Source organism: Somniosus microcephalus, chromosome 11, assembly GCF_052327205.1.
Source record: "Somniosus microcephalus isolate GS21.2 chromosome 11, FLI_Smic_1.0, whole genome shotgun sequence".
Lineage (NCBI taxonomy): Eukaryota > Metazoa > Chordata > Chondrichthyes > Squaliformes > Somniosidae > Somniosus > Somniosus microcephalus.
In genome coordinates this window covers 46189540-46216884 of record NC_140997.1, presented here as the reverse complement: position 1 = coordinate 46216884, position 27345 = coordinate 46189540, and the positions used below count along the sequence as shown (strand labels likewise).

At 49.1% G+C, this 27345-nt stretch overlaps 1 protein-coding gene across 3 annotated transcripts in view; it reads left to right on the top strand.

Annotated features, from left to right (window-relative positions):
- The window catches only part of ccdc78 (coiled-coil domain containing 78), a 666657-nt gene that overhangs the window by 40854 nt on the left and 598458 nt on the right, over positions 1-27345 (top strand). For all 3 annotated transcript variants that reach the window (XR_015079939.1, XM_086000593.1, XM_086000594.1), the window contains exons 9-10: positions 18181-18312; positions 23568-23654. Coding sequence is in view for 2 of the 3 variants with exons in the window: in XM_086000593.1 (XP_085856719.1) it covers positions 18181-18312; positions 23568-23654 (219 nt within the window). In the remaining variant the exon portion in view is untranslated. The remainder of the gene's footprint in view (positions 1-18180; positions 18313-23567; positions 23655-27345) is intronic.

Here is a 27345-nt window from a genome sequence, read left to right as displayed (position 1 = left end):
ACCGCCTTCGAGGCGAACGGACGCCTCTACCAATTCCTCAGAGTCCCCTTTGGGGTGACGAATGGGGTCTCGGTCTTCCAGAGGGAGATGGACCGCATGGTCGATGACCACCACTTGCAGGCAACCTTTCCCTACCTCGACAACGTCACCATCTGCGGTCACAACCAGCAGGATCACGACTCGAACCTCGAGAGGTTCCTGAAAACCGCACAAAAACTCAACCTCACCTACAACGAGGACAAGTGCGTTTTCAACACCACGCGCCTCTGCATACTAGTCAGCGTGGTGGAGAATGGGGAAATCGGACCAGACCCCGACCGATTGCGCCCCCTACGGGAGCTGCCCCTGCCCAACACTCCCAAAGCCCTGAAAAGGTGCCTGGGGTTATTTTCTTATTATTCCCAATGGGTCCCCAACTACTCCGACAAAGCCCGCCCCCTCTTGAAAGCATCCTCTTTTCCGCTCTCTGCTGAGGCCCACGCCGCCTTCAAAAGCATTAAGCAGGATATTGAGCGGGCCACGCTACAGGCAGTGGACGAGAACACTCCATTTCAAGTGGAAAGTGATGCGTCTGACTTTGCCTTGGCGGCCACCCTCAACCAGGCGGGGCGGCCCGTAGCTTTCTTCTCGAGGACCCTCCAAGGGCCCGAGATCAGACACTCCTCCGTGGAAAAGGAGGCCCAAGCCATCGTGGAGGCAGTGCGCCACTGGCGCCACTACCTAGCCGGCAAACGCTTCACCCTACTTACCGACCAGCGGTCGGTAGCGTTTATGTTCAATAATAAACAGAGGGGGAAGATTAAAAATGATAAGATTCTTAGGTGGCGGATCGAGCTCTCCACCTTCGATTATGACATCATTTACCGGCCAGGGGCCCTTAACGAATCCCCTGACGCCCTCTCACGAGGGATGTGTGCCAGCACCACCGGGGATCGGCTACAGACCCTCCACAACGACCTCTGCCACCCAGGGGTCACGCGGCTGTTCCACTTCATAAAGTCCCGCAACTTACCCTACTCGATTGAGGAAGTTCGGTCTCTGACCAGGAACTGCCGCACTTGCGCTGAGTGCAAGCCTCGGTTCTACCGCCCAGATAGAGCCCACTTAATCAAAGCTACACGGCCCTTTGAGCGGCTCAGCTTAGATTTCAAGGGCCCCCTCCCGTCAGCCGACCGCAATGTTTACTTCCTGAACATTGTGGACGAATACTCCCGGTTCCCATTCGCCTTCCCCTGCCCAGACATGACCAGCGCCACGGTCATTAAATGCCTCAACAGCCTGTTCTGCCTGTTCGGTATGCTGAGCTACATCCATATGGATAGGGGGGCGTCCTTCATGAGCGAAGAGCTACGCCAGTACATGCTGTCCAGGGGGATCGCCATGAGCCGTACCACCAGCTACAACCCCCGGGGTAACGGTCAAGTGGAGCGAGAGAACGGGACAGTATGGAAAGCAGTCACTCTAGCTCTAAGGACCAAGGGCCTCCCTATCTCCCGCTGGCAGGAAGTCCTCCTAGATGTGCTCCATTCGATACGGTCGCTATTGTGTACTGCCACTAATGCCACGCCTCATGAACGAATGTTTGTCTTTCCCCGGAAATCCACCTCAGGCGTATCCATACCGTCATGGCTCTCCACCCCAGGTCCAGTATTCGTGCGAAGGCATGTGAGGGGCCACAAGATGGACCCTCTCGTGGAGTCAGTGCACCTACTCCACGCCAACCCCCAATACGCGTATGTCCGGCACGCCGACGGAAGGGAGGACACCGTGTCCATAAAAGACGTCGCCCCAGCCGGTAACGACAACAACCACGACAACAGCAGCAACAACGATCACAGCAACTCTTACCCACCCACTACTTACCCACCCACTACTCTTTCATCACCCCCGGAAGAACATCGACCAACGGTACCCCCACCAACTACCCCTTCAGCAACCCTGGCGGCACCCCCGGCAGAGACCCAGGAGGCCACCGGGGACACCCAGCCGACACCCGCGGCACCACAACAGCCACGTCGGTCACAGTGGACTATCAAACCCCCGAACAGACTAAATCTATAGAAGGGGTGAATGTGATGAAATATGCCATTCACCACTCACAGTATTCTCTGCCTGTGACGGTGGTTTAGTTTCAGTTTCATTTCCCTTACCTCAGTTCCGTTTCCTCACCATTGTATTGTATTGTAATGTATTGTGTGTAGGGCTCCGCCCATACCTGGCCCCTATGTAAGCTGGCTCAGCCTGCCTCGCATCCAGTACAGCAGACCTCTGGATGGAAGATACCTCTCCACTGTGTGTTACCTTCTAAGTTAATAAAAGCCTTGTTTTGTTCCACTAACATTGAGTCTCGGATTTATTGAGGCACATCACTGAGTGCTGAGAGATGAGCCTCTGTGCTGAGTGCTGAGAGATGAGTCTCTGTGCTGAGTGCTGAGAGATGAGTCTCTGTGCTGAGTGCTGAGAGATGAGCCTCTGTGCTGAGTGCTGAGAGATGAGCCTCTGTGCTGAGTGCTGAGAGATGAGCCTCTATGCTGAGTGCTGAGAGATGAGCCTCTGTGCTGAGTGCTGAGAGATGAGTCTCTGTGCTGAGAGCTGAGAGATGAGTCTCTGTGCTGAGTGCTGAGAGATGAGTCTCTGTGCTGAGTGCTGAGAGATGAGTCTCTGTGCTGAGTGCTGAGAGATGAGCCTCTGTGCTGAGTGCTGAGAGATGAGTCTCTGTGCTGAGTGCTGAGAGATGAGCCTCTGTGCTGAGTGCTGAGAGATGAGTGTCTGTGCTGAGTGCTGAGAGATGAGCCTCTGTGCTGAGTGCTGAGAGATGAGCCTCTGTGCTGAGTGCTGAGAGATGAGTCTCTGTGCTGAGTGCTGAGAGATGAGTCTCTGTGCTGAGTGCTGAGAGATGAGCCTCTGTGCTGAGTGCTGAGAGATGAGCCTCTGTGCTGAGTGCTGAGAGATGAGTCTCTGTGCTGAGTGCTGAGAGATGAGCCTCTGTGCTGAGTGCTGAGAGATGAGTGTCTGTGCTGAGTGCTGAGAGATGAGTGTCTGTGCTGAGTGCTGAGAGATGAGTGTCTGTGCTGAGTGCTGAGAGATGAGCCTCTGTGCTGAGTGCTGAGAGATGAGTCTCTGTGCTGAGTGCTGAGAGATGAGTCTCTGTGCTGAGTGCTGAGAGATGAGCCTCTGTGCTGAGTGCTGAGAGATGAGCCTCTGTGCTGAGTGCTGAGAGATGAGCCTCTGTGCTGAGTGCTGAGAGATGAGCCTCTGTGCTGAGTGCTGAGAGATGAGTCTCTGTGCTGAGAGCTGAGAGATGAGCCTCTGTGCTGAGTGCTGAGAGATGAGTCTCTGTGCTGAGTGCTGAGAGATGAGTCTCTGTGCTGAGTGCTGAGAGATGAGTCTCTGTGCTGAGTGCTGAGAGATGAGCCTCTGTGCTGAGTGCTGAGAGATGAGTCTCTGTGCTGAGTGCTGAGAGATGAGCCTCTGTGCTGAGTGCTGAGAGATGAGTGTCTGTGCTGAGTGCTGAGAGATGAGCCTCTGTGCTGAGTGCTGAGAGATGAGCCTCTGTGCTGAGTGCTGAGAGATGAGTCTCTGTGCTGAGTGCTGAGAGATGAGTCTCTGTGCTGAGTGCTGAGATGAGCCTCTGTGCTGAGTGCTGAGAGATGAGCCTCTGTGCTGAGTGCTGAGAGATGAGTCTCTGTGCTGAGTGCTGAGAGATGAGCCTCTGTGCTGAGTGCTGAGAGATGAGTGTCTGTGCTGAGTGCTGAGAGATGAGTGTCTGTGCTGAGTGCTGAGAGATGAGTGTGTGCTGAGTGCTGAGAGATGAGCCTCTGTGCTGAGTGCTGAGAGATGAGTCTCTGTGCTGAGTGCTGAGAGATGAGTGTAGTGTATGTACCCGTCTACCTTTAAGAGAACTACTTTAGGTGTTGCACTACTTTGTTGGCTTCTGCATACTGTAATACCGACGGTGACCACACCGGTATATAAGTGCTGTGTCAGGATTTATTGGGCAGATTCGCCCTGACCTTCGAATAGTAAAGTCCTGTTTTAAGTTACTCTGGTAGCCTGTGTATTAATTAACTAAACAACCCACAGACTTTACAGTGGCGATGAGTCCGATCGTACCCTGCGGCAACAATACTTCCGAAGCAGTTAACGAGCGTCGAGAAGGGGCAACCGCCCTCGTCATTCTGCTGGGAGAAAACTCGAGTCTGCAGAGCTGGAAAGGAGGAAGAATTCAGAGACAAAGACTTCCATCAGCAACAGGCACTGACTGTCCCTTCTGCCACGGTGAGGAGTGAGCCGATCAGCACGAGAAGCAAGCCGGCCACGGTGACTGTGAGTAAGGGAAAAGTAAAAAGAATAACCGGAGGATAAGGGCGGTGCACTCGACCACGGTCGAAGGGGAAAGGAGCCGGACAGAAGTCGGGCCCAGAGGCGCTGAGACTGGGGCAGCGTGGAGCAAGGAAGCCGCGGTACAGACAGGCTGGGGACGCAACGGCGTCGTGAGACAGCTAGACCGCGACCGGCGAAAAAGGCCGGGCAGCGACCGAAGCCACGAAGCGCTGCGACCGGGAGCGTAGGCGCGGGAAGATATAAAAACTCAGCCGCAGCCGGGGAGGGAAGCACCGGACTGCGAGAGGGCTGGGAGGCGCGATTGGGAGCCGAGCGAGCGGGAGAGGCAGAGCCGACCAAGGGAGACTGAGCGAGAGCCAGTCCAGCGGCTGAAACTGTTCGCCGTCAACGGGGTGTACCCAGCGCCGGTAGAGTCGAGCGAGCGGGAGAGAGACAGAGCCCGAGCAAGGGGAACTGAGCGAGAGCCAGCCCAGCGGCTGAAACTGTTCGCCGTCAACGGGGTGTACCCAGCGCCGGTTGCCCTGCCGAGAAAAGGGAAAGCACTGAAGCCGACGCGCAGGCTGTGAACCTGAAAGCCAGCGGCCGTCGCCCGTGGGGAAAGTGTACCCCTTCCGCCGGGGGAAGAAACGCGGGAAGCCGCCATTAGGCGGAGAAGAAGACAGAAGCGGGGAACCGCCATTGAAGTGGGCGGGGAGAGAAGATAAGCGCGGGAAACCGCCATTTTCGCGGGAACCGCCATCTTGAAGAAAAAAAAAGAAAATTTAAAGAAATAATCCGTGGTGTTATCAGGAAGAGAGGAAGATGCCTAAGCGTGGTAACATCAACGATTTTAATTCCGAGGTAGAAGACTGGGCCACGTATGTGGAATGCATTGAGATCTATGGTGAGGCCAATAAAATAGAAGATGACAAAGCTATAACCTTGCTAAACTCGATGGGCGTGAAGACATACGGGCTCTTGAAGCATCTACTAGCACCAGCTAAACCGGCGGATCAGACTTTCGATGATATTGTTGCTGTCCTGAAGGATCATTTTAACCCCGCACCACTGATGTTAGTGGAACGATCCAAATTTTACGCGAGAACGCAACGGAAAGAGGAAAGCAACGCGGAGTACCTGATTGAACTGCGTAGGCTAGCGAAACACTGTCAGTTTAGGGAAAATCTGGCAGAGGCACTCGGAGACAAATTCGTGTGCGGAATGTCGAAGGAAGAAACACAAAAACGACTGCTCGAAGAGAACGATCTTACACTTGATAAGGCTGTCCTTATTGCTGCATCGAATGAAGCCGCAGCGAAAGGAACGGCGGAAATGCAGCTAAAGGCAGCGGCACTCAGTGTGCAGCAAATTACTTCGGGTACAACGAAATGCTATCGTTGTGGGAAGACAACACACGACCAGAACCAATGCTGGTTTAAAAACCAGGAATGTAGGAAATGTGGCAAGCTCGGTCACATAGCTAAGGTATGCCGGTCAGGAAAGAAGACCAACAATAATGAGTCACCACAAAAGAGGTACAGAAAGGTACATGAGGTGACTAGGAGGAGTCCGGAAGAACAGAATTCGGACTCACACTCCAACTGCAAGGAACTGGATAGTCTGAGAATTCACAATGTGAGTAATGAAGCTGACCAACAAGCTATCTGGATCACACTACAGATTGCAAAAGTCCAAGTGAAAATGGAAGTGGACACCGGATCGGCGTTGACGGTCATGAATAAGCATGATTATAAAAAGTTATTCAAGCATATTCCCCTACGGGATACGGAACTAGTATTGAAGACATACACGGGGCACAAAGTATACCCCATCGGAAAGATAGAAGTCAAGGTGAGATACAAGGACAAAGATCACCAAAGGATGGACCTGTATGTGTTGCCTGAGGGAGGTCCACCACTTCTGGGACGGGAGTGGATCAGGAAAATAAAGATAGACTGGCATTCACTAAACACCATGACGGTAGATTCCGGAAAGGAAGATGTCAAACCTGAACGGTTGTCCAGAATATTGGACGAAGCTAAAGAGGTATTCCAGCAAGGACTGGGAACACTGCGAGGAATTAAAGCAAAGGTTAAGATTGCAGAACATGCAAGCCCAAAATTTTTCAAAGCCAGATCGGTACCTTAAGCGATACGACCTGCTGTGGAGGCAGAACTGGAAGAACTTGAACGATCAGGGGTACTGTCAAAAGTGGACTGGAGTGAGTGGGCCACGCCCATTGTTCCCGTCATGAAGTCTTCACCAAGTAACAAGCCAGGGGGACCGGGGAAGGTCCGCATCTGTGGAGACTTCAAGATCACAGTGAATCCGGTGCTTCACACGGTACAATACCCGCTTCCGCGGATTGAAGATATCTTTGCTTCGTTGGCTGGAGGGAAACACTTCACCAAGATAGACCTGGCACAGGCATACTTACAAATGGAAGTCGAGGAAGAGTCACGTCAGTACCTCACCATCAACACACACAGAGGCTTGTATCGTTATAATAGACTGGTTTTTGGGGTAGCTTCGGCTCCAGCAATTTGGCAGAGGGCCATGGAGCAGGTATTACAAGGAATTCCAAGCACGCAGTGTTACTTAGACGATATCCTGATTACGGGAGAAGACGAGGAAGAACACCTCACAAATTTGAAACTGGTGCTCACTAGGTTGAAGGAATATGGCCTTCGAGTTAATCGCAAGAAATGTGAGTTCTTCCAAAAACGGATCTCGTACTGCGGTCATGTCATTGACCGAGAGGGGCTGCACAAGTCACCTGACAAGATAGAAGCTGTCGTGAAGGCCCCCGCTCCGGAAAACGTATCACAGTTAAGATCATTCTTGGGGTTGATTAATTATTATCACAAGTTTCTGCTGAATCTATCCACGGTGCTGCATCCGCTGAATGCTCTGTTGCGGAAAGAAGTACCATGGAAGTGGAGTGAGGAATGTAAAAAGGCCTTTCGCAGAAGCAAGGCGTTGATTACCTCTGAAGAAGTGTTGGCTCATTTCAACCCAACGTTGCCTCTTCGTCTAGCTTGTGATGCTTCCCCCTATGGAATTGGAGCAGTACTTTCACACAAGTTACCAAATGGCTCGGAAAGGCCAGTGGCATTCGCGTCCCGATCATTGACCTCGGCGGAGCGAAATTATGCTCAAATAGATAGGGAGGCCCTCAGCCTTGTGTGGGGCGTAAAGAAATTCAATCATTACCTGCAGGGCAAGAAGTTCACATTACTGACAGACCACCAGCCGTTGGTGTCCATATTCAACCCTAACAAGGCCGTTTCCACCGTGACAGCGCAAAGGTTACAGAGGTGGTCCGTGTTACTTGGGGCACACCAATATGACATCGAATACAAAAGGTCCAAACAGCATGGAAATGCTGATGGGTTATCGCGCTTGCCATTGCCGATAGTAGAAGAAGCGACTACAGTGGACCCGGTAGAGATGTTCCACTCATCCATAGTGGAATGTCTACCAGTAACAAATTCGATGATCGAAAACGAAACAAGAAATGACCCGACTCTCTCATGAGTCTATGATTTAACGGTGGAGGGATGGCCAGCACAGGGCGAACCAACGCTGCCAGCATTTTCGCAGAGAAAAGAACAGCTGTCAGTGTGTCGAGGAACCCTGATGTGTGGATCTAGAGTGGTGATTCCACCCAAACTTCAACAGAAGGTGTTAAAGGAGCTGCACGAGGGACATCTGGGTGGAGTGAAAATGAAGAACCTAGCAAGAGCGTTTGTGTGGTGGCCAGGCATTGATGGGGACATCGAAGAAATCACTAAGAGCTGTCTAGGATGCCAGAAGGTCCAAAACGCGCCACCACAGGCTCCTCTGCATCCATGGGAGTGGCCCTCATCTCCTTGGCAAAGGGTACACATCGACTTTGCTGGTCCATTTATGGACTCAATGTTTCTAATAGCGGTGGATGCACACTCCAAGTGGCCGGAGGTAATAAAGATGTCCACCACCACCACGGAAAAAAACCATCACAGTGTTAAGGACCATGTTTGCTAGGAATGGGCTGCCGGAACAGATCTGTTCTGATAATGGACCGCAATTTGTGTCCGAAGAATTCAAGAAATTCTTAAAGAGCAATGGGGTTAAGCACTACACGTCAGCCCCATACCATCCCGCCTCCAATGGATTGGCTGAAAGGTTTGTCCAGACCTTCAAGAAGGCCATAAAGGCCATGGGTAATGAAGCCATTAACTTACAACATAAGGTGGATAGCTTCTTGTTGGCGTACAGGAATGCAACACATGCGGTCACAAATCAAACTCCCGCCATGATGTTTTTTAATAGACGACTAAGATGCCGGCTGGATTTGCTTAAGCCAAACGTCAGAAGGGACGTAGAGAACTGGCAATTCCAGGGCATGAATGAAAGGCCAACTAGATCTTTTCAGATAGGTCAACAAGTTTTGGCCCGGGACTACCGTACCGAGAAATGGCAGCCTGGAACTATTGGAAAAAGGCTAGGGCCGTTGATGTGTACGGTGGACATTGGGGACAGTATAATAAGGCGCCATGTTGACCAGATCATAGGGTCAGCCACAAATGGCCAACCTACTCCACCACCTTACACGGTTAATGTTGAGACAGAGATACCCAGAACACCTACCTCCGATCTGGTAATACTGGAATCAGATGAACCTGACACTGTCCTTCGAGCCGAATCGACCTTGCCAGAAGCACCTACTACCCCGCCGGGAGTTACGACACCACCGAGGCGTTATCCGGACAGAGTCCGGAAACCTCCAGAGAGACTGAATCTGTGAACTGTCTTGCATAAAGTTGTATATATGTTATAATGTATGTTTAATGGGGAATCAGTATGTTGTAAGCTAAAAAGGGAGGATTGTAGTGTATGTACCCGTCTACCTTTAAGAGAACTATTGTATGTAACCGTCCACCTTTAAGAGAACTACTTTAGGTGTTGCACTACTTTGTTGGCTTCTGTATACTGTAATACCGACGGTGACCACACCGGTATATAAGTGCTGTGTCAGGATTTATTGGGCAGATTCGCCCTGACCTTCGAATAGTAAAGTCCTGTTTTAAGTTACTCTGGTAGTCTGTGTATTAATTAACTAAACAACCCACAGACTTTACAATGAGCCTCTGTGCTGAGTGCTGAGAGATGAGCCTCTGTGCTGAGTGCTGAGAGATGAGTGTCTGTGCTGAGTGCTGAGAGATGAGTGTCTGTGCTGAGTGCTGAGAGATGAGTGTCTGTGCTGAGTGCTGAGAGATGAGCCTCTGTGCTGAGTGCTGAGAGATGAGTCTCTGTGCTGAGTGCTGAGAGATGAGTGTCTGTGCTGAGTGCTGAGAGATGAGCCTCTGTGCTGAGTGCTGAGAGATGAGTGTCTGTGCTGAGTGCTGAGAGATGAGTGTCTGTGCTGAGAGATGAGCCTCTGTGCTGAGTGCTGAGAGATGAGTGTCTGTGCTGAGTGCTGAGAGATGAGTGTTTGTGCTGAGTGCTGAGAGATGAGCCTCTGTGCTGAGTGCTGAGAGATGAGTGTCTGTGCTGAGTGCTGAGAGATGAGTGTCTGTGCTGAGAGATGAGCCTCTGTGCTGAGTGCTGAGAGATGAGTGTCTGTGCTGAGTGCTGAGAGATGAGTGTCTGTGCTGAGTGCTGAGAGATGAGCCTCTGTGCTGAGAGATGAGTGTCTGTGCTGAGTGCTGAGAGATGAGTGTCTGTGCTGAGTGCTGAGAGATGAGCCTCTGTGCTGAGTGCTGAGAGATGAGCCTCTGTGCTGAGTGCTGAGAGATGAGCCTCTGTGCTGAGTGCTGAGAGATGAGTGTCTGTGCTGAGTGCTGAGAGATGAGCCTCTGTGCTGAGTGCTGAGAGATGAGTGTCTGTGCTGAGCGCTGAGAGATGAGTGTCTGTGCTGAGTGCTGAGAGATGAGTGTCTGTGCTGAGTGCTGAGTGATGAGCCTCTGTGCTGAGTGCTGAGAGATGAGCCTCTGTGCTGAGTGCTGAGAGATGAGTGTCTGTGCTGAGTGCTGAGTGATGAGCCTCTGTGCTGAGTGCTGAGAGCTGAGTGTCTGTGCTGAGTGCTGAGAGATGAGTCTCTGTGCTGAGTGCTGAGAGATGAGTGTCTGTGCTGAGTGCTGAGAGATGAGTGTCTGTGCTGAGTGCTGAGAGATGAGCCTCTGTGCTGAGTGCTGAGAGATGAGTGTCTGTGCTGAGTGCTGAGAGATGAGCCTCTGTGCTGAGTGCTGAGAGATGAGTGTCTGTGCTGAGTGCTGAGAGATGAGCCTCTGTGCTGAGTGCTGAGAGATGAGCCTCTGTGCTGAGTGCTGAGAGATGAGTCTCTGTGCTGAGTGCTGAGAGATGAGTGTCTGTGCTGAGTGCTGAGAGATGAGTGCCTGTGCTGAGTGCTGAGAGATGAGCCTCTGTGCTGAGTGCTGAGAGATGAGTGTCTGTGCTGAGTGCTGAGAGATGAGCCTCTGTGCTGAGTGCTGAGAGATGAGTGTCTGTGCTGAGTGCTGAGAGATGAGCCTCTGTGCTGAGTGCTGAGAGATGAGCCTCTGTGCTGAGTGCTGAGAGATGAGCCTCTGTGCTGAGTGCTGAGAGATGAGCCTCTGTGCTGAGTGCTGAGAGATGAGCCTCTGTGCTGAGTGCTGAGAGATGAGTGTCTGTGCTGAGTGCTGAGAGATGAGTGTCTGTGCTGAGTGCTGAGAGATGAGTCTCTGTGCTGAGTGCTGAGAGATGAGTCTCTGTGCTGAGTGCTGAGTGATGAGCCTCTGTGCTGAGTGCTGAGAGATGAGTGTCTGTGCTGAGTGCTGAGAGATGAGTCTCTGTGCTGAGTGCTGAGAGATGAGTCTCTGTGCTGAGTGCTGAGAGATGAGTGTCTGTGCTGAGTGCTCAGAGATGAGTCTCTGTGCTGAGTGCTGAGTGATGAGTCTGTGTGCTGAGTGATGTGCCTCAATAAATCCGAGACTCAGTGTTAACTGAACAAAGCAAGGCTTTTATTAACTTAGAAGGTAACACACAGTGGAGAAGTGTTTCCCATCCAGAGGTCGGCTGTACTGGATGTGAGACACGCTGGGCATGCTTAAGTAGAGGCCAGGTATGGGCGGAGCCCTACACACAATAAAATACAGGTGAGGAAATGGAACTGAGGTAAGGGAAATGAAACTGAAACTAAACCACAGTCACAGGCACAATCACACACAGAGAATACAGAAGAGTGATGAATGGCATATTTCATCACATTCACCCCATCGATAGATTTAGTGTGTTCGGGGGTTTGATAGTCCTCTGTGACCGATGTGGCTGTTGTGGTGCCGCGGGTGTCGGCTGGGTGTCCCCGGTGGCCTCCTGGGTCTCTGCCGGGGGCGCCGCCAGGGTTGTTGAAGGGGTGGTTGGTGGGGGTACCGTTGGTTGATGTTCTTCCGGGGGTGATGAAAGAGTAGTGGGTGGGTAAGAGTTGCTGTGATCGTTGTTGTGGTTGTTGTCGTTACCGGCTGGGGCGACGTCTTTTATGGACACGGTGTCCTCCCTTCCGTCGGCGTGACGGACATACGCGTATTGGAGGTTGGCGTGGAGTAGGTGCACTGACTCCACGAGAGGGTCCATCTTGTGGCCCCTCACATGCCTTCGTACAAATACCGGACCTGGGGTGGAGAGCCACGACGGCATGGATACGCCTGAGGTGGATTTCCGGGGAAAAACAAACATTTGTTCATGAGGCGTGGCATTAGTGGCAGTGCACAATAGCGACCGTATCGAATGGAGCACATCTGGGAGGACTTCCTGCCAGCGGGAGATAGGGAGGCCCTTGGTCCTTAGAGCTAGAGTGACTGCTTTCCATACTGTCCTGTTCTCTCGCTCCACCTGGCCGTTACCCTGGGGGTTGTAGCTGGTGGTACGGCTCGTGGCGATCCCCATGGACAGCATGTACTGGCGTAGCTCTTCGCTCATGAAGGACGCCCCCCTATCCGTGTGGATGTAGCTCGGCATACCGAACAGGCAGAACAGGCTGTTGAGGCATTTAATGACCGTGGCGCTGGTCATGTCTGGGCAGGGGAAGGTGAATGGGAAACGGGAGTATTCGTCTACAATGTTCAGGAAGTAAACATTGCGGTCGGCTGACGGGAGGGGGCCCTTGAAATCTAAGCTGAGCCGCTCAAAGGGCCGTGTAGCTTTGATTAAGTGGGCTCTATCTGGGCGGTAGAACCGAGGCTTGCACTCAGCGCAAGTGCGGCAGTTCCTGGTCAGAGACCGAACTTCCTCAATCGAGTAGGGTAAGTTGCGGGACTTTATGAAGTGGAACAGCCGTGTGACCCCTGGCTGGCAGAGGTCGTTGTGGAGGGTCTGTAGCCGATCCCCGGTGGCGCTGGCACACATCCCTCGTGAGAGGGTGTCGGGGGATTCGTCAAGGGCCCCTGGCCGGTAAATTATGTCATACTCGAAGGTGGAGAGCTCGATCCGCCACCTGAGAATCTTATCATTTTTAATCTTCCCCTTCTGTTTATTATTAAACATAAACGCTACCGACCGCTGGTCGGTATGTAGGGTGAAGCGTTTGCCGGCTAGGTAGTGGCGCCAGTGGCGCACTGCCTCCACGATGGCTTGGGCCTCCTTTTCCACGGAGGAGTGTCTGATCTCGGGCCCTTGGAGGGTCCTCGAGAAGAAAGCTACGGGCCGCCCCGCCTGGTTGAGGGTGGCCGTCAAGGCAAAGTCAGACGCATCACTTTCCACTTGAAAGGGAGTGTTCTCGTCCACTGCCTGTAGCGTGGCCCGCTCAATATCCCGCTTAATGCTTTTGAAGGCGGCGTGGGCCTCAGCAGAGAGCGGAAAAGAGGATGCTTTCAAGAGGGGGCGGGCTTTGTCGGAGTAGTTGGGGACCCATTGGGAATAATAAGAAAATAACCCCAGGCACCTTTTCAAGGCTTTGGGAGTGTTGGGCAGGGGCAGCTCCCGTAGGGGGCGCAATCGGTCGGGGTCTGGTCCGATTTCCCCATTCTCCACCACGCTGCCTAGTATGCAGAGGCGCGTGGTGTTGTAAACGCACTTGTCCTCGTTGTAAGTGAGGTTGAGTTTTTGTGCGGTTTTCAGGAACCTCTCAAGGTTCGAGTCGTGATCCTGCTGGTTGTGACCGCAGATGGTAACGTTGTCGAGGTAGAGGAAGGTTGCCTGCAAGTGGTGGTCATCGACCATGCGGTCCATCTCCCTCTGAAAGACCGAGACCCCATTCGTCACCCCAAAGGGGACTCTGAGGAATTGGTAGAGGCGCCTGTTCGCCTCGAAGGCGGTGTACGGGCGGTGCTCTGGTCTGATAGGGAGCTGGTGGTATGCTGACTTGAGGTCGATGGTGGAGAACACCCTGTATTGGGCGATTTGGTTCACCATTTCTGATATGCGGGGTAGCGGGTAGGCATCTAGTTGGGTGTACCTGTTGATCGTTTGGCTATAGTCGATCACCATCCGTTTCTTCTCGCTACCCCTCACCACCACCACTTGGGCGCGCCACGGGCTGTTGCTGCGTTCAATAATGCGCTCCTTCAGGAGCCTGTCTACCTCGGTCGCGATAAACCGCCTGTCCTCCCAGCTGTACCTCCTGCTTTTGGTCGCTATTGGCCGGCAGTTAGGGGTAAGGTTCGCGAATAGCGAAGGCGGCTTTACCTTCAGGGTAGCCAGGCCGCACACTGTGAGGGGCGGCTGGGACCCACCGTAATTGAGCGTGATGCTTTGGTGGTGGCACTGGAAATCCAGGCCCAAGATCACGCTCGCACATAGATTCTTCATGATTAGTAATTTAAAATTATCGTATACAGTTCCGTTAACGGACAATTGTACCGCGCAGTAACCCATAATGGTCGATGTCTGGGTTTTATCAGCCATAGAGATGGTACCCCGAGTAGGGACCACCGTTAGAGAGAGTTGTTGTGCTAGTTCAGGGTGGATAAAACTCTCCGTACTTCCACTGTCAATTAAACCTTTAACCCCGCACCCGTTTACCTCGATGTCCACCATTGATTTGGATAGCGGGTGCGGCCTGGTCTGGTCCACTGTGACCGATGCCACTGTAGGGCCCTGATCGAGACAAGATGGCGTCCACGCTGTCTGCTCACAAGATGGCGGACCCCACGAGGTCGGGCAAGATGGCGTCCAAGATGGCCGCTCCCACGGCGCACACGCGGCGGTGGCGGGTTTTCCGGCGGGGTTCCCTCTGCACACCTTCCCGAAGTGTCCCTTCTTACCGCACTTGAAGCAGGTGGTGCCTTTCGCCGGGCACAGGTTTCTGGTGTGTTTCGGCTGTCCGCAGAAGTAGCAGTTGGGGCCCCGACGCGTCGCGGCTGTCGTAGGGCTTCTGAGGGGAGAGCGGGACCCCGACGGTGTCGGACTGCCGGGCGGGGAAGGTGCCTTCCAAGATGGCAGCGCCCTTGGTGCACACGTGGCGGCGTGGGCGGCGCGGGCTGAAGAGTAGGCGTCCGAGTTTCTCTGGGCCACATCCAGGGATCGCGCTGTGTCCACAGCCTGTTTCAGGTCCAATCCCGTTTTCTCCAGTAGTCTCTGCCGGATGTAAGTGGAGCTGAGGCCTGTGATAAAGGCATCACGAACAAGCTCGTCAGTGTACACTGCGGCTTTTACATCTTGGCACTTGCAGTCTTTGCCAAGCGTTTTCAGGGTGACTAGGAACTCATCCAGCGATTCCCCAGGTCGCTGTGCGCGAGTAGCGAGCAGATGCCTAGCATACACCTCATTCGTAGTCTGCTGGTAATGCGCCTTTAAGATGTCGCAGGCGGCCGGGTACGTGTCGGTGTCTTGGATGAGGGGGTAAACCCGGTGGCTTACCTAATTCCGCAGGATTCCGAGTTTCATACTTTCAGCGTCCGTAGCGCCTGTGATGTCTGCGGAATTGTCCAGGAAGAATTCCATACACTTAAACCAGTGTCCGAAGCGTGCCGATGCGTCCGAAGCATGCTGGTCCAAATCCAAACGTTCGGGTTTCAAGAGTTGATCCATTGTGTTGAAAAATAAGTTAATAAAATTGATGTGCCTCTATAAATCCGAGACTCAATGTTAACTGAACAAAGCAAGGCTTTTATTAACTTAGAAGGTAACACACAGTGGAGAAGTGTCTCCCATCCAGAGGTCGGCTGTACTGGATGTGAGACACGCTGGGCCTGCTTAAGTAGAGGCCAGGTATGGGCGGAGCCCTACACACAATAAAATACAGGTGAGGAAATGGAACTGAGGTAAGGGAAATGAAACTGAAACTAAACCACAGTCACAGGCACAATCACACACAGAGAATACAGATGAGTGATGAATGGCATATTTCATCACACTGAGTGCTGAGAGATGAGTCTCTGTGCTGAGTGCTGAGAGATGAGTGTCTGTGCTGAGTGCTGAGAGATGAGTGTCTGTGCTGAGAGATGAGTGTCTGTGCTGAGTGCTGAGAGATGAGTCTCTGTGCTGAGTGCTGAGAGATGAGTCTCCGTGCTGAGTGCTGAGAGATGAGTGTCTGTGCTGAAATGCCCATCTATTGTCAGTCAAGACTTGGAAACTACCAACTCTAAACATGAAAGCGATGAACAAAATGTGCTACTTTAAAATATTTATTTTTAAATTGGGTGTATCTTTTTGAAGAAATAATAGAGAATAGGGCAATAGTAGATCATTTTGCTGGAGTATTCTCTTAAGCCACCCTTTAAGTGAGGTGTGAGTGTCTGCTATTGGTCCTTTCGGCCTAGATATTCTGATCGGTGTTATTAGATGTTAATGCAAATGTGATGATACAACATTCAGATATTGCTGATCGGAAAATCTCGGCTTTTCCTTGAAGTATCCCTCAACCAACATCACTAAAACAGATTATCTGGTCATTATCACGTTGCTGTTTTGGGACCTTGCTGTGTGCTAACTGGCTGCCGCATTTCCTACATTACAACAGTGGCTACATTTTAAAAATACTTATCTGTCTGTAAAGTGCTTTGGGACATCCTGAGATTGTGAAAGGTGCTGTATAAATGCAAGTTCTTTCTTTAAATAAAGCCTTCCAACTATCTAACTCTTTAGTCTAACTTCTGCCTAGATACAGCAGAGTACAAGTAGTTGGCCTGGGACACTATTCCTCTCACATAAACCTCCAAAAGATTTGATAGACAAATAGGACATTTATTGGCTTAATTCCAAACATTACTTTACACTGCCTCAAGCACGAGGAAACATGTTGCACTGTTCTATGTAATGTGTTCCATTGCTAGTTCATCATTGTATCAGGCTTCGGGATTCATTAGGTGTCAGCTTGGCTTGGTGATAGCGCTCTCACCTCTGACTCAGAAGGTTCATGTTTGAAGTTAAGTGAAGCGAACAGAATGCGAGTAAATGTGAAGTGTGAAATGAAGGATGGCAGATGTTTGTGTTGAAAATATTTGGAGGCCCGAAAGGATAAAGTGCTGGGATTTGGCATGTGCACCCAGATCCACCATTCGTGCAGCTCTGAGCCCTGTACCCAACCTTAAAACAGAATAAGAATATTGCCTCGAAGAATTCAAGTTCAAAGAATGCGGCTGCTTGCCTCTTTGTTTCTTTGAATTAAGTTTTAACGTGTTGTAAACCCTGTCCATAGGCTGGACAATAACTACTTTGCAAGCTGTAATTCATTGATTTTCCAAGGACCCTGCTATAGTCAAAAGTGTATCTTGGTTAGTCGACTCCTGATAAGTCAAAGTTGCTTTCACACTACGAAAATTTGAATTGTCCAGTAATTTGAATTAAGCAAGAAAAATAATGCAGCAAAGTTGGAATTCAGTGCCAAAAAACCCCGGATTATCAGACAATTTGAATTAAGCGATTTCAAAGTAAGAAGCCTAGACAGTATTAAATTCTTTGGGGACTGAAAGTGCTCCGTCAAGTCACCCCTACTGGTAAGAGCCTCATGGCATTTACAGGATTGTGTAATAAACACTATTATTTTCAAAAGTGCTTAAATAAATTCAGCTATTAAAATACAAACTTTTCTTTTTCGTACAACTTGTGAAAAAAAAATGCTTATCTCAATGTTTCTGAAATGAAATTAGCAGAAGAACGAAAAAACATTTACTAATTCATGTCATTATTTCTTTGTAAAACACTAAATTGTCAGGTTACCGTGGTGACAATGTCGCTATCTTAAAGGGCCTCTCTCTGCCCACGATATACAGCACAAGGACATCAAATCGCTGACTGTGTCTGCCATTATAGATTTGTTATATTTTAGTGGTTTAAGCTAACTCTAAGGTAAAACATAAGAACATAAGAAATAGGAGCAGAAGTAGGCCATTTGGCCCTTCGAGCCTACTCTGCCATTCAATAAGATCATGGCTGATCTTCTACCTCATCTCCATGTTCTTGCACTATCCCCATATCCCTTGATTCCCTTAATATTCAAAAATCTATCGATCTCTGTCTTGAATATACTCAACGACTGAGCATTCACAGCCCTCTGGGGTAGAGAATTCCAAAGATTCACCACCCTCTGAGTGAAGAAATTTCTCCTCATCTCAGTCCTAAATGGCCGACCCCTTAAAACATTAAAACCTTTGGCGGAATAGCTTTCACTCCAGTACATGAGGTTCTTGCTGCAATGCAACCTATTCCTGGCAGCCAACAAGGTGATATTTTACACAGAGGGTTTCACAACACTCAGCCTGCCCAAGAACTTCCCAAAATAGCTGCAACGCTCCTTTAACAAACGCAAAAGGACTGAATGAAGAAAAAAATGAGTGGCTGGTAGGTTTATTACAGGACGGCGCTACACACTTTAAGTTGTTAACATGTGGATAGTTATTCAGTACTTTACCAGGAATTGCTATTCACCATCACGGTTTGATATGTACACTATTCTTATAGGTGCAGTTACGTGATAAGAACGAGCGCTTGTACACCAAGCTAGGAGAGCTTCAGGGAAAGATGGGACAGATGGCCGGATCGAAAACAGATCTCTCTTCTAAACTAGTGTTCAGTGAGGAAGAAAAACTGAAGGTGAGATTCCTCACAAACATCTAAAGTCCTGGCCACCCACACTAATGCATGTCTTTGGTGGAGAGGGGAACTTAATGGGTGAAAAGCATAAATGTAAACAATAAAATGGGTATCATTGAGTGGTTTGGGGATTTTTTTTTTGTTGGCTGACTGTATTCCAGGTTTGTGGTGATTATTCTTGTTTTATAAGAAGCATTGTAATTGGTTGCCTGTTTTCCTGCCTTGAGATATATGCTGTAAACTTATTGGTTAGTTGATTCCATGTGACCTGTGGTGGCCATCTTAAATTCAGTTTTCTACAGTGGTTGAGACTGGGTGCTCAACATGTACTTGCTGGTTTTTTAAGGTTAATAAAGCCTAGCTTTTGAAAGGCAATCTACTCTTTATTTCAATTTATTTAGGATTTGGCTCAGAGAAGTTCGGATTCTTATGCTCTTTTTGATCGGCCTGCGACCGTGGTTTTGGCAGTTCCGGATGAAAGGGAGTTACGTGGATTTAATAGGAGTGGGTTACCAGATTCCGAAACAGTTTCTACTTCGGCAGCTGTTGCCTCTAGGATTCAGAAGTGTTATTTTTGCAGGAATGCCCGGCACCCCCGTCTGAAGTGCCCTGCCCGGGAGGCTGTGTGTAGTAAATGCGGCAAGGGAGGTCATTATGCACGTGTTTGCAAATCGGTTGCCTCCTCTGCAACCATTCAGCCTTTAGATAGGGCGTTTATTGCATCAGTTTCTGCCGCCTTTTCCCATGGCCTAAACAAAGCTATAGTTATGGCCCAAGTTAATGGGTTAGAAGTGAAGGCCCTTATAGATACGGGCAGTACTGAGAGCTTTATAAGTCTTCAGTTTGTGAGGGAGAAGCGTTTGAAAATTTCGCCTGTTTCCTATCAGGTGTGTATGGCTCAGACGACTCTCACCTCACAAGTAGCTGGTTGTTGCTTTGTGAAATTAATTCTCCTAGGTAATACGTATACTGATATACGCCTATCCGTTCTGCCTAATCTCTGTGCGGACATTTTGATTGGTCATGATGTGCTTCAATTACATGAGTCCCTCAGTCTTTCTTTCGGAGGAACCAAGCCACCTTTGTCTATTTGTGGATTAACTTCTTTATTCATTTCTCCATTATCACTTTTTTCCAATTTGATGCCGGACTGTAAGCCAATTGCTACCAAGTCAAGAAGGTATAGCAGTCAGGATAAAGAATTTATTAATTCTGAAGTTCAACGTCTTTTATCGGAAGGAATCATTGAACCTAGTTTTTCGCCCTGGCGGGCACAGGTAGTTGTCACCACTAATGAGAGACATAAGAAGCGAATGGTGATAGACTACTCTCAAACTATTAACAGGTATACTCAATTAGATGCGTACCCCCTGCCTAAGATTGATGAGCTTATCAATAAAGTATCTCAATATAAGGTTTTTAGCACTATTGACCTAAAGAGTGCTTATCATCAGATTCCTATCGCTAAGAGGGACAAACCATATACGGCCTTTGAAGCTGGCGGAAAGCTGTACCAGTTTTGCCGAGTACCATTCGGTGTTGCTAACGGTGTCGCCTGTTTTCAACGGGCAATGGATGCTTTTATAAGTGATAACTCTCTCTCTGACACCTTCTCATATTTAGATGACATCACGGTGTGTGGCAAATCAAGGGTGGAGCACGATTTTAATCTAGAAAGATTCCTTCAAGTTGCGGAAAAAGTTGGCTTAACTTTCAATAAAGAGAAGTGTATCTTTTCGACCACCGAGGTAAATTTACTGGGGTATATTATCTCGGGAAACAAGATTAAACCAGATCCAGAACGGCTGCGACCACTGATTGAGTTACCTTGCCCTACTAATTCTAAGGCCTTGCAACGAGTTGTTGGACTGTTTTCTTATTATTCTAATTGGATTGCAAACTTCTCACAGAAGATCTGGCCCCTTATTTGGGTTACGACATATCCTCTATCATGGGAGGCCAGGATGTGTTTTGATAATCTTAAAAAGGATATCCTTGGAGCAGTTGTGCATTCTATTGATGAGCAGGTTCCCTTTGTGATTGAGACGGACGCTTCCGATTTTGCAATTGGGGCTACCCTGAACCAAAATGGAAGACCTGTGGCCTTTTTCTCACGTACTCTGAGCAATAGTGAGCAGAGACATTCATCAATAGAGAAAGAGGCGTACGCAATAGTAGAAGCACTGCGTAAATGGAGACATTATTTATCTGGGCGACATTTTACATTAGTAACTGACCAAAAATCTGTGTCCTTCATGTTTGATGTCAAACATTTCGGAAAGATTAAGAATGATAAAATAATGAGGTGGAGGATCGAGTTGGCATGCTATCATTTCGATATAGTCTATCGTCCGGGGAAGGATAATGTTGCCGCTGATGCGCTGTCGAGGGCTTATTGTTCTATGCTTCACGGAGATACGCTTATTAATCTTCATCATGCTTTGTGCCATCCTGGTGTTACGAGGATGATACACTTCGTACGCAGTAAGAATTTGCCCTTTTCAGTTGAAGTCGTCAAGCGGATGACTTCGTCATGCTCTGTCTGCGCCCGGTGTAAACCGAATTTCTTTAAGCCTCAACGAGCTCATCTTATAAAGGCTACTTCTCCCTTTGAACGCCTGAGCGTTGATTTTAAGGGGCCTCTTCCTTCAACGACTCAGAATCGATATATATTTACTGTTGTGGATGAGTTTTCAAGGTTCCCTTTTGCTTTTCCTTGTGCAGATGTATCAGCTGCTACAGTTATTAAATGTCTGACTCAACTTTTTGTCATCTTTGGGATGCCTGCGTATATCCATTCGGATCAGGGAAGTTCTTTTATGTCTTCCCAGTTGAAGGAATACCTCCAGAGTTGGGGAATTTCTACTAGCAGAACTATCCCGTGTAATCCCCAGGGTAATGGACAGTGCGAACGATACAATGGGGTGATCTGGAAGGCAGTTATGTTGGCTTTGACATCCCGGAACCTTAAGAATACACAGTGGGAAATGGTACTGCCTGATGCCCTGCATTCCATTAGATCATTGCTTTCAACGGCTACTAATGTGACCCCCCATGAAAGGCTCTTCAACTATCCGCGGAGATCCACTACGGGATATTCGGTACCTTCATGGCTTACTATGCAGGGACCTGTGCTGCTCAAAGTATGATCCTTTAGTGGAGGAGGTGGAGCTATTGGAGGCAAATTCCCAATATGCTCACATTCAATTCCAAGATGGGAAAGAAAGTACGGTTTCAGTTAAAGACTTATCTCCTTGTGGTGGCCAGCCCTCTCCTGAGGACATTAACAATAGCCATAATACAGATAATGTTGATGTCGTCACAGATACTACGAACATTTCCAATCCTATTGCAGACACTTACAATTCTCTTAGTCTGCCCCCGATGGATGTTCATGACCCTCCCAGTCTACCTTCTAATGGGACTTCCAATCCGGAAACCGTTGATAATCGGGATATTGATAGCCTCCCTGCAGAAGATATTTCTGTGTCTCCTGGTGTGGGAGGGCAAGGAACTCCATCAAGGCTAAGAAGGTCGACACGAACAAGATATCCGGTCGACCGATTAAAAATGGACTTTTAAAATAATTAATAAATTAATAGTAAAATTTTAAAATTGTTGAAGGCATTATACATGTATTGCTCTAGTCATAAATAACTAATTGTAAACTGTAAAGGCTACCTAGGTTGAAGTATATTTTAAAAGGAGGGGTGAATGTGGTGATTATTCTTGTTTTATAAGAAGCATTGTAATTGGTTGCCTGTTTTCCTGCCTTGAGATATATGCTGTAAACTTATTGGTTAGTTGATTCCATGTGACCTGTGGTGGCCATCTTAAATTCAGTTTTCTACAGTGGTTGAGACTGGGTGCTCAACATGTACTTGCTGGTTTTTTAAGGTTAATAAAGCCTAGCTTTTGAAAGGCAATCTACTCTTTATTTCAAGGTTGAAGGTTATAATTCCTGAAGCAAGATAAAGAGAGGGGCACTGATCTAATTATTCTACAATCACCTCATTTGAAAGATTAAATGATCTGGTGTAGGAAGGAGTTCTTGCTTTTATGATGTAGACCACTGTTATTATTTTCTCATTCTGGGGTGTCTGAAAAGACTGCTCTTTATCACCAGGTGACAGGGACGGTTGATTTACATAGAAATATCCTGAAGGGATTTTCATGGATGTCAGCAACCTTCTAGTAGCCATGTGCATGCACCCCTACTCAGAAAGATGTAGAAATTGGTTTTAGACTTATTTTTGGGCCTGAATTAGGCCCAAGGCTCATCCCAAATTGGGCCTCAGGCCTCAGGCTGCATATTTCTGGAGAGCTGTGGATGCCAATCGAGAGTCCAGAGGTAGCTCGCAGGTTTGAGGATGACCAGTTTTTGAAGGCTGCCTCGTCGGCTGCAGCGCTCTGGAAAGTCCTGGGGCGGGGGTGGGGGGGGGTTGGGGTGGGCTGGTGGGGAAGGGGAGCCAGCACAGACTGGCAGTGGCCCACAGAAGTATGGTGGAGCCGGGACGAGCACTCCTGATTTCCCCAGCTCCACATGACAGTAAGTTTAAAAGAGAAAGCTTAACCTTTTGGTGGTGGTCTTCAGTATTCCCTTTAAGGATCGCCGAACCTTTAAAAAAACTGAGTGGAGTAAGCCAGGCGCTGCTCTGATCAGTCCGAACGAATTTCCAGGAGAGTTCCTTAAATAGATGTTAGGCCCCACGTTAACATATTGTAAGGGGCCTAATGCCTGTTTAGGCAATCTCCAGGGACACCCGAATATCACTTGACCCTACATGGGGCGTGGCAGACAACACCAGGAAATTGGTGCTTTTTGCCCCTGTTCTGCACCCGCAAATCAGGTGCAGCGGGGTCCAATTCCCTCTCCCCACACCTCCAAAGTTTTGGTAGGGTTTTCAACTTTGGGGATTATCATAGCCAAGTCAAATCCTGTTTTAAACTGATGTTCACACACATGCACTTTATAGCAGGGCCATGAGGAGGAGAAACCTTGCACGATTCCTCCCCCGCCCCTCCCACTTCCTTGGCTGAAATGAGCTACCTCAGCACAGGCCAAGAGGTTGAACATGGCACCTTCATGGTCTATCTGACTCAATACCAAAGCTGGTAAAGCATTGAGCAATCAGCAAGAGTCTGGAGAGCAATCATTTGCTCCAAACATAAGATGCATTTTTTTTATTGTGGGATCCTGTGATTTCAAGACTAATTTGCTGATTCATGCTCAGAGATTCCTTTTATCTATTTAGATTTCCAAGGACTTGATTGACCTGCAAATTCAGACAAACAAGATTCGAGAACAATATGAAGCTGAGAACTTTGAGCTTAAGAATAAGGTACTGATGCCATAGGGAACACTCATTCTTTGTTATGGTATTTTGCACAACCTATGGGCTGGATTTTATCAATGGGGGCGCGTTGGGGGTGGGACTGCTGGTTGTCGGGTTTCAGTCCCGCCCCCAATGACGTCTGGCCAACCCACGCTATTTTCCCTTGATTGACCTTGTTAAGCCCGCCCAGTGGGCTTAGCCGGCCAATTAAGGGAAAGCCGATGACAGAGGATGTCAGCTGTCAAACACTGACAAACTCTGTTGTAAAGTGAGTCCTTGTACTGAAGACTCACCAAACCTCTTTCCTGAGCAGAAATCAGATGGCTGCTGCATCTGAAAATGCAGCAGCCATTCTGTCATCTCTGCCGTTGAGATGAGGCACCTCCAGATCCCCAAGGGTTGAAGCCTGCAGGAAGAAGCAAAGGTAAGTAAACTTTTTCTAATACTCTACACTCACCTCTCATACTTACCTCTCCACACTTGCGCCCATCACTCACCTCCACAGCACACTTTTCGACTCCTCTCACCCCCGCAGACCCACTGCTCGCCTCGCTGACCCTGGCGAGGTTCGCAGCTGTCGGGAAGCCCGCACTTGTGTGGGTAAACCGGTACCCGCTCCCAGTTTCTGCTATTTTCCCGGCAGTCCCGCCTCCATACCCGCCTCCCTAGGGCTGGCAAAATTCCCCCCTATGTGACTGTTTTGTTCACAATTGTCATTATTACTGTATCTAAAGGAAATGAAGAAAACCCAAACTGTTTGTGCTAAAAACAGAAAATGCTGGAAATACTCAGCAGGCCAGGCAGCATCTGTGGAGAGAGAAACAAAGTTAACGTTTCAGGTCAATGACCTTTCGTCAGAAATGGAAAAAGTTAGAGATGTAACAGGTTTTAAGCAAGTACAGAGTCAGGAAAAGAGGAGAGGGGAGGAAAGAACAAAGGGAAGGTCTGTGACAGGGTGGAAGGCAGGAGCGATTAAATGACAAAAGGTATGATAGTACAATTACAAGTACAATTCCTACATTACAACAGTGACTACACTTCAAAAAGTACTTCATTGGTTGTAAAGCGCTTTGGGACGTCCAGTGATAGTGAAAGGCGCTATATAAATGCAAGTCTTTCTTTCTTTACAAAGCAAAAGGAGATGGTAATGGGACAAGTTAAGAAACAAAAGATGACTCTAGAATAGGTATAAATGGGAAGGGCAGAATAATCAACAGCTGCCATGTGAAAAAATAGGGGCAGAGGTTATGGTCTGAAATTGTTGAACTCAATGTTGAGTCCAGAAGGCTGTAAAGTGCCTAATCTAAAGGTGAGGTGCTGTTCCTCGAGCTTACGTTGAGCTTCGTTGGAAGAGTGTAAGAGGCCAAAAACGGAGAGATCAGAGTGGGAGTGGAGCGGAGAATTAAAGTGACAGGCGACTGGAAGCTCGGGGTCACGCTTACGGACTGAATGGAGGTGTTCCGCAAAGCAGTCACCCAATCTGTGTTTGGTCTCCCCAGTGTAGAGGAGACCGCATCATGAGCAGTGAATACAGTATACCAAATTGCAAGAAGTACAAGTAAATCGCTGTTTCACCTGGAAGGAGTGTTTGGGGCCCTGGACAGTGGGAAGGGAGGAGGTAAAAGGGCAGGTGTTGCATCTCCTGCGCTTGCATGGGAAGGTGCCAAGGGAAGGGGAAGGGGTGTTGGGGGCGGTTGAGGAGTGGACCAGGGTGTCACGGAGGGAGCGGTCCCTTAGGCATGCTGAAAGCAAAGGGGAGGGGAAGATGTGTTTGGTGGTGGGATCATGCTGGAGGTGGCGGAAATGGCAGAGGATGATCCGTTGAATGTGGAGGCTGGTGGGGTGAAAGATGAGGACAAAGGAAACCTATTGTGGTTCTTGGAGGGAGGGGAAGGGGTGATAGCAGAACTGCGGGAAATGGAACAGACACGGTCGAGGACCATGCCAACCATGGTAGAGGGGAATCCTCGGTTGAGGAAAAAGGAAGACATATCGAAGCACTAGTATGGAAGGTGGCATCGTCAGAGCAGATGCGACAGAGACGGAGAAACTGGGAGAATGGAATGCACTACTGAAGCCCAATATATTACTCAGCCTCTGACCTCAACTTTGACAGCTTCTCGGTCACTGTGGTCTCCTGGAACTTGTCTAATCACCTTCAGGGGTCAGAGGGGAATTTCTCAGAGCAGCTTTCCCCTAAATTGGCCAGGGTTTTTTCCCTCCCAGGATATTGCGTAGCTGCGTGGATGGGGAGGTGGGGTGTGTGGGGAAGAGGGGCAGATGGAGTTATGGTGTACATATGTTGCACCATGCCAGTATAGGAGAGGTTTAATGGACCAGCTGGTCTTCTCCTGTCCGAGGTTGTTGTGTACTCCCTACTTAATAACAGCAAGACTTGGTAATATACTCAGGCAAATGAAGGAGGGGAAGAAACAATTGGATAAAATATCCATAAAAAGACAAATAAATGAGAATTCAAAAACATCTAATGAAAATTAGAAAACCAAACCGAGAATCCACAAAACAGTCCCGATGAAAGGTCATCAACCTGAAACTTTGGCCGAGATTTTCCTTACCTCGGTGGTTCCGTGGCAGGCAATGTCGGTGGCGGGTCCTGAACCCGCTGCTGGCTCCATCCTGCTCTGGAAAATGATTTTCCATTGATAGGGCTTGACAAACCCCCCCACCCCCCCAGCGCATTTCCCGAGTAAATTAGAGGAAGCGGGTCTGGTGATGTCATTCATGACGCGTCATCAGCCGGTTTCCTTAAAGAGACCATGGCCAACTTTCTTTTAACATTTGTGCTGTCAGTGTTCTACAGCATTGAAGTGCTGCAAACACTGACAATGACTGCACAGAGGTGCACAGCTGCACCCAGGCTCTCCCATGACTCCCTCCATATGCTTATGGAGGGAGTCAGAGCACGCAGGGAGGTCCTCTTCCCTTCCAACGGGCGGAAGACACCTCCCCAGGAGACCAACACAGCCTGGTTGCACATTGCACAGGAGGTCACAAGCAGGGATGTCGTCAGGAGGACCTGGGTGCAGTGGCACAAACCTTTCAATTATCTCAGTAGATCACAAAACGTTAGTACAAAGCCACACTCAGCCTCATCCTGCTGTGCCTCTCATCACATCCCCATCAATCTGCCTTCCCTACCCTACTCCTGCACATCCTTACTCACATCAACTTACCTTGCACATCCACCCATCCCTCTCTCTCTATCTACATTATCACTTCCCCATCTCACTGGCCACCCCTCACACTCATCCTAATGCAATCATACCAACTAACAACACGCAAGGGTAGGCACTTGGGTGTTTTATCCAAAATTCATGTAAAGCTTCTGGTAATGTGCTGTCAAACGTTGAAACCTTTATTTTCAACACTTTCTGTTCTTGGACAGATTTGTGTGCACCTTTGGAAGTGGCTTAGTGAGTTGCAGTGAATGGTGAGACATAACGATACCCCCCGCAATGCTGATGAGTGTGAAAGGAATGGCTTGGACATTATAGGGATACTTTATGGTGTTGGTGTGGGGTGGTGCCAACCTGGCGCATCATGTGGCAGCCAGGGTGTACAGAATCAAGTGAAGTAAATCTGGCCATGATGAGGCCACCCCTGGTCTCCCGGGTTGCAATGTGCTCAGGTGCTGATGCCCTCTGTCCTGTGCAGCATCAGGTGATTGCGGAGAAGG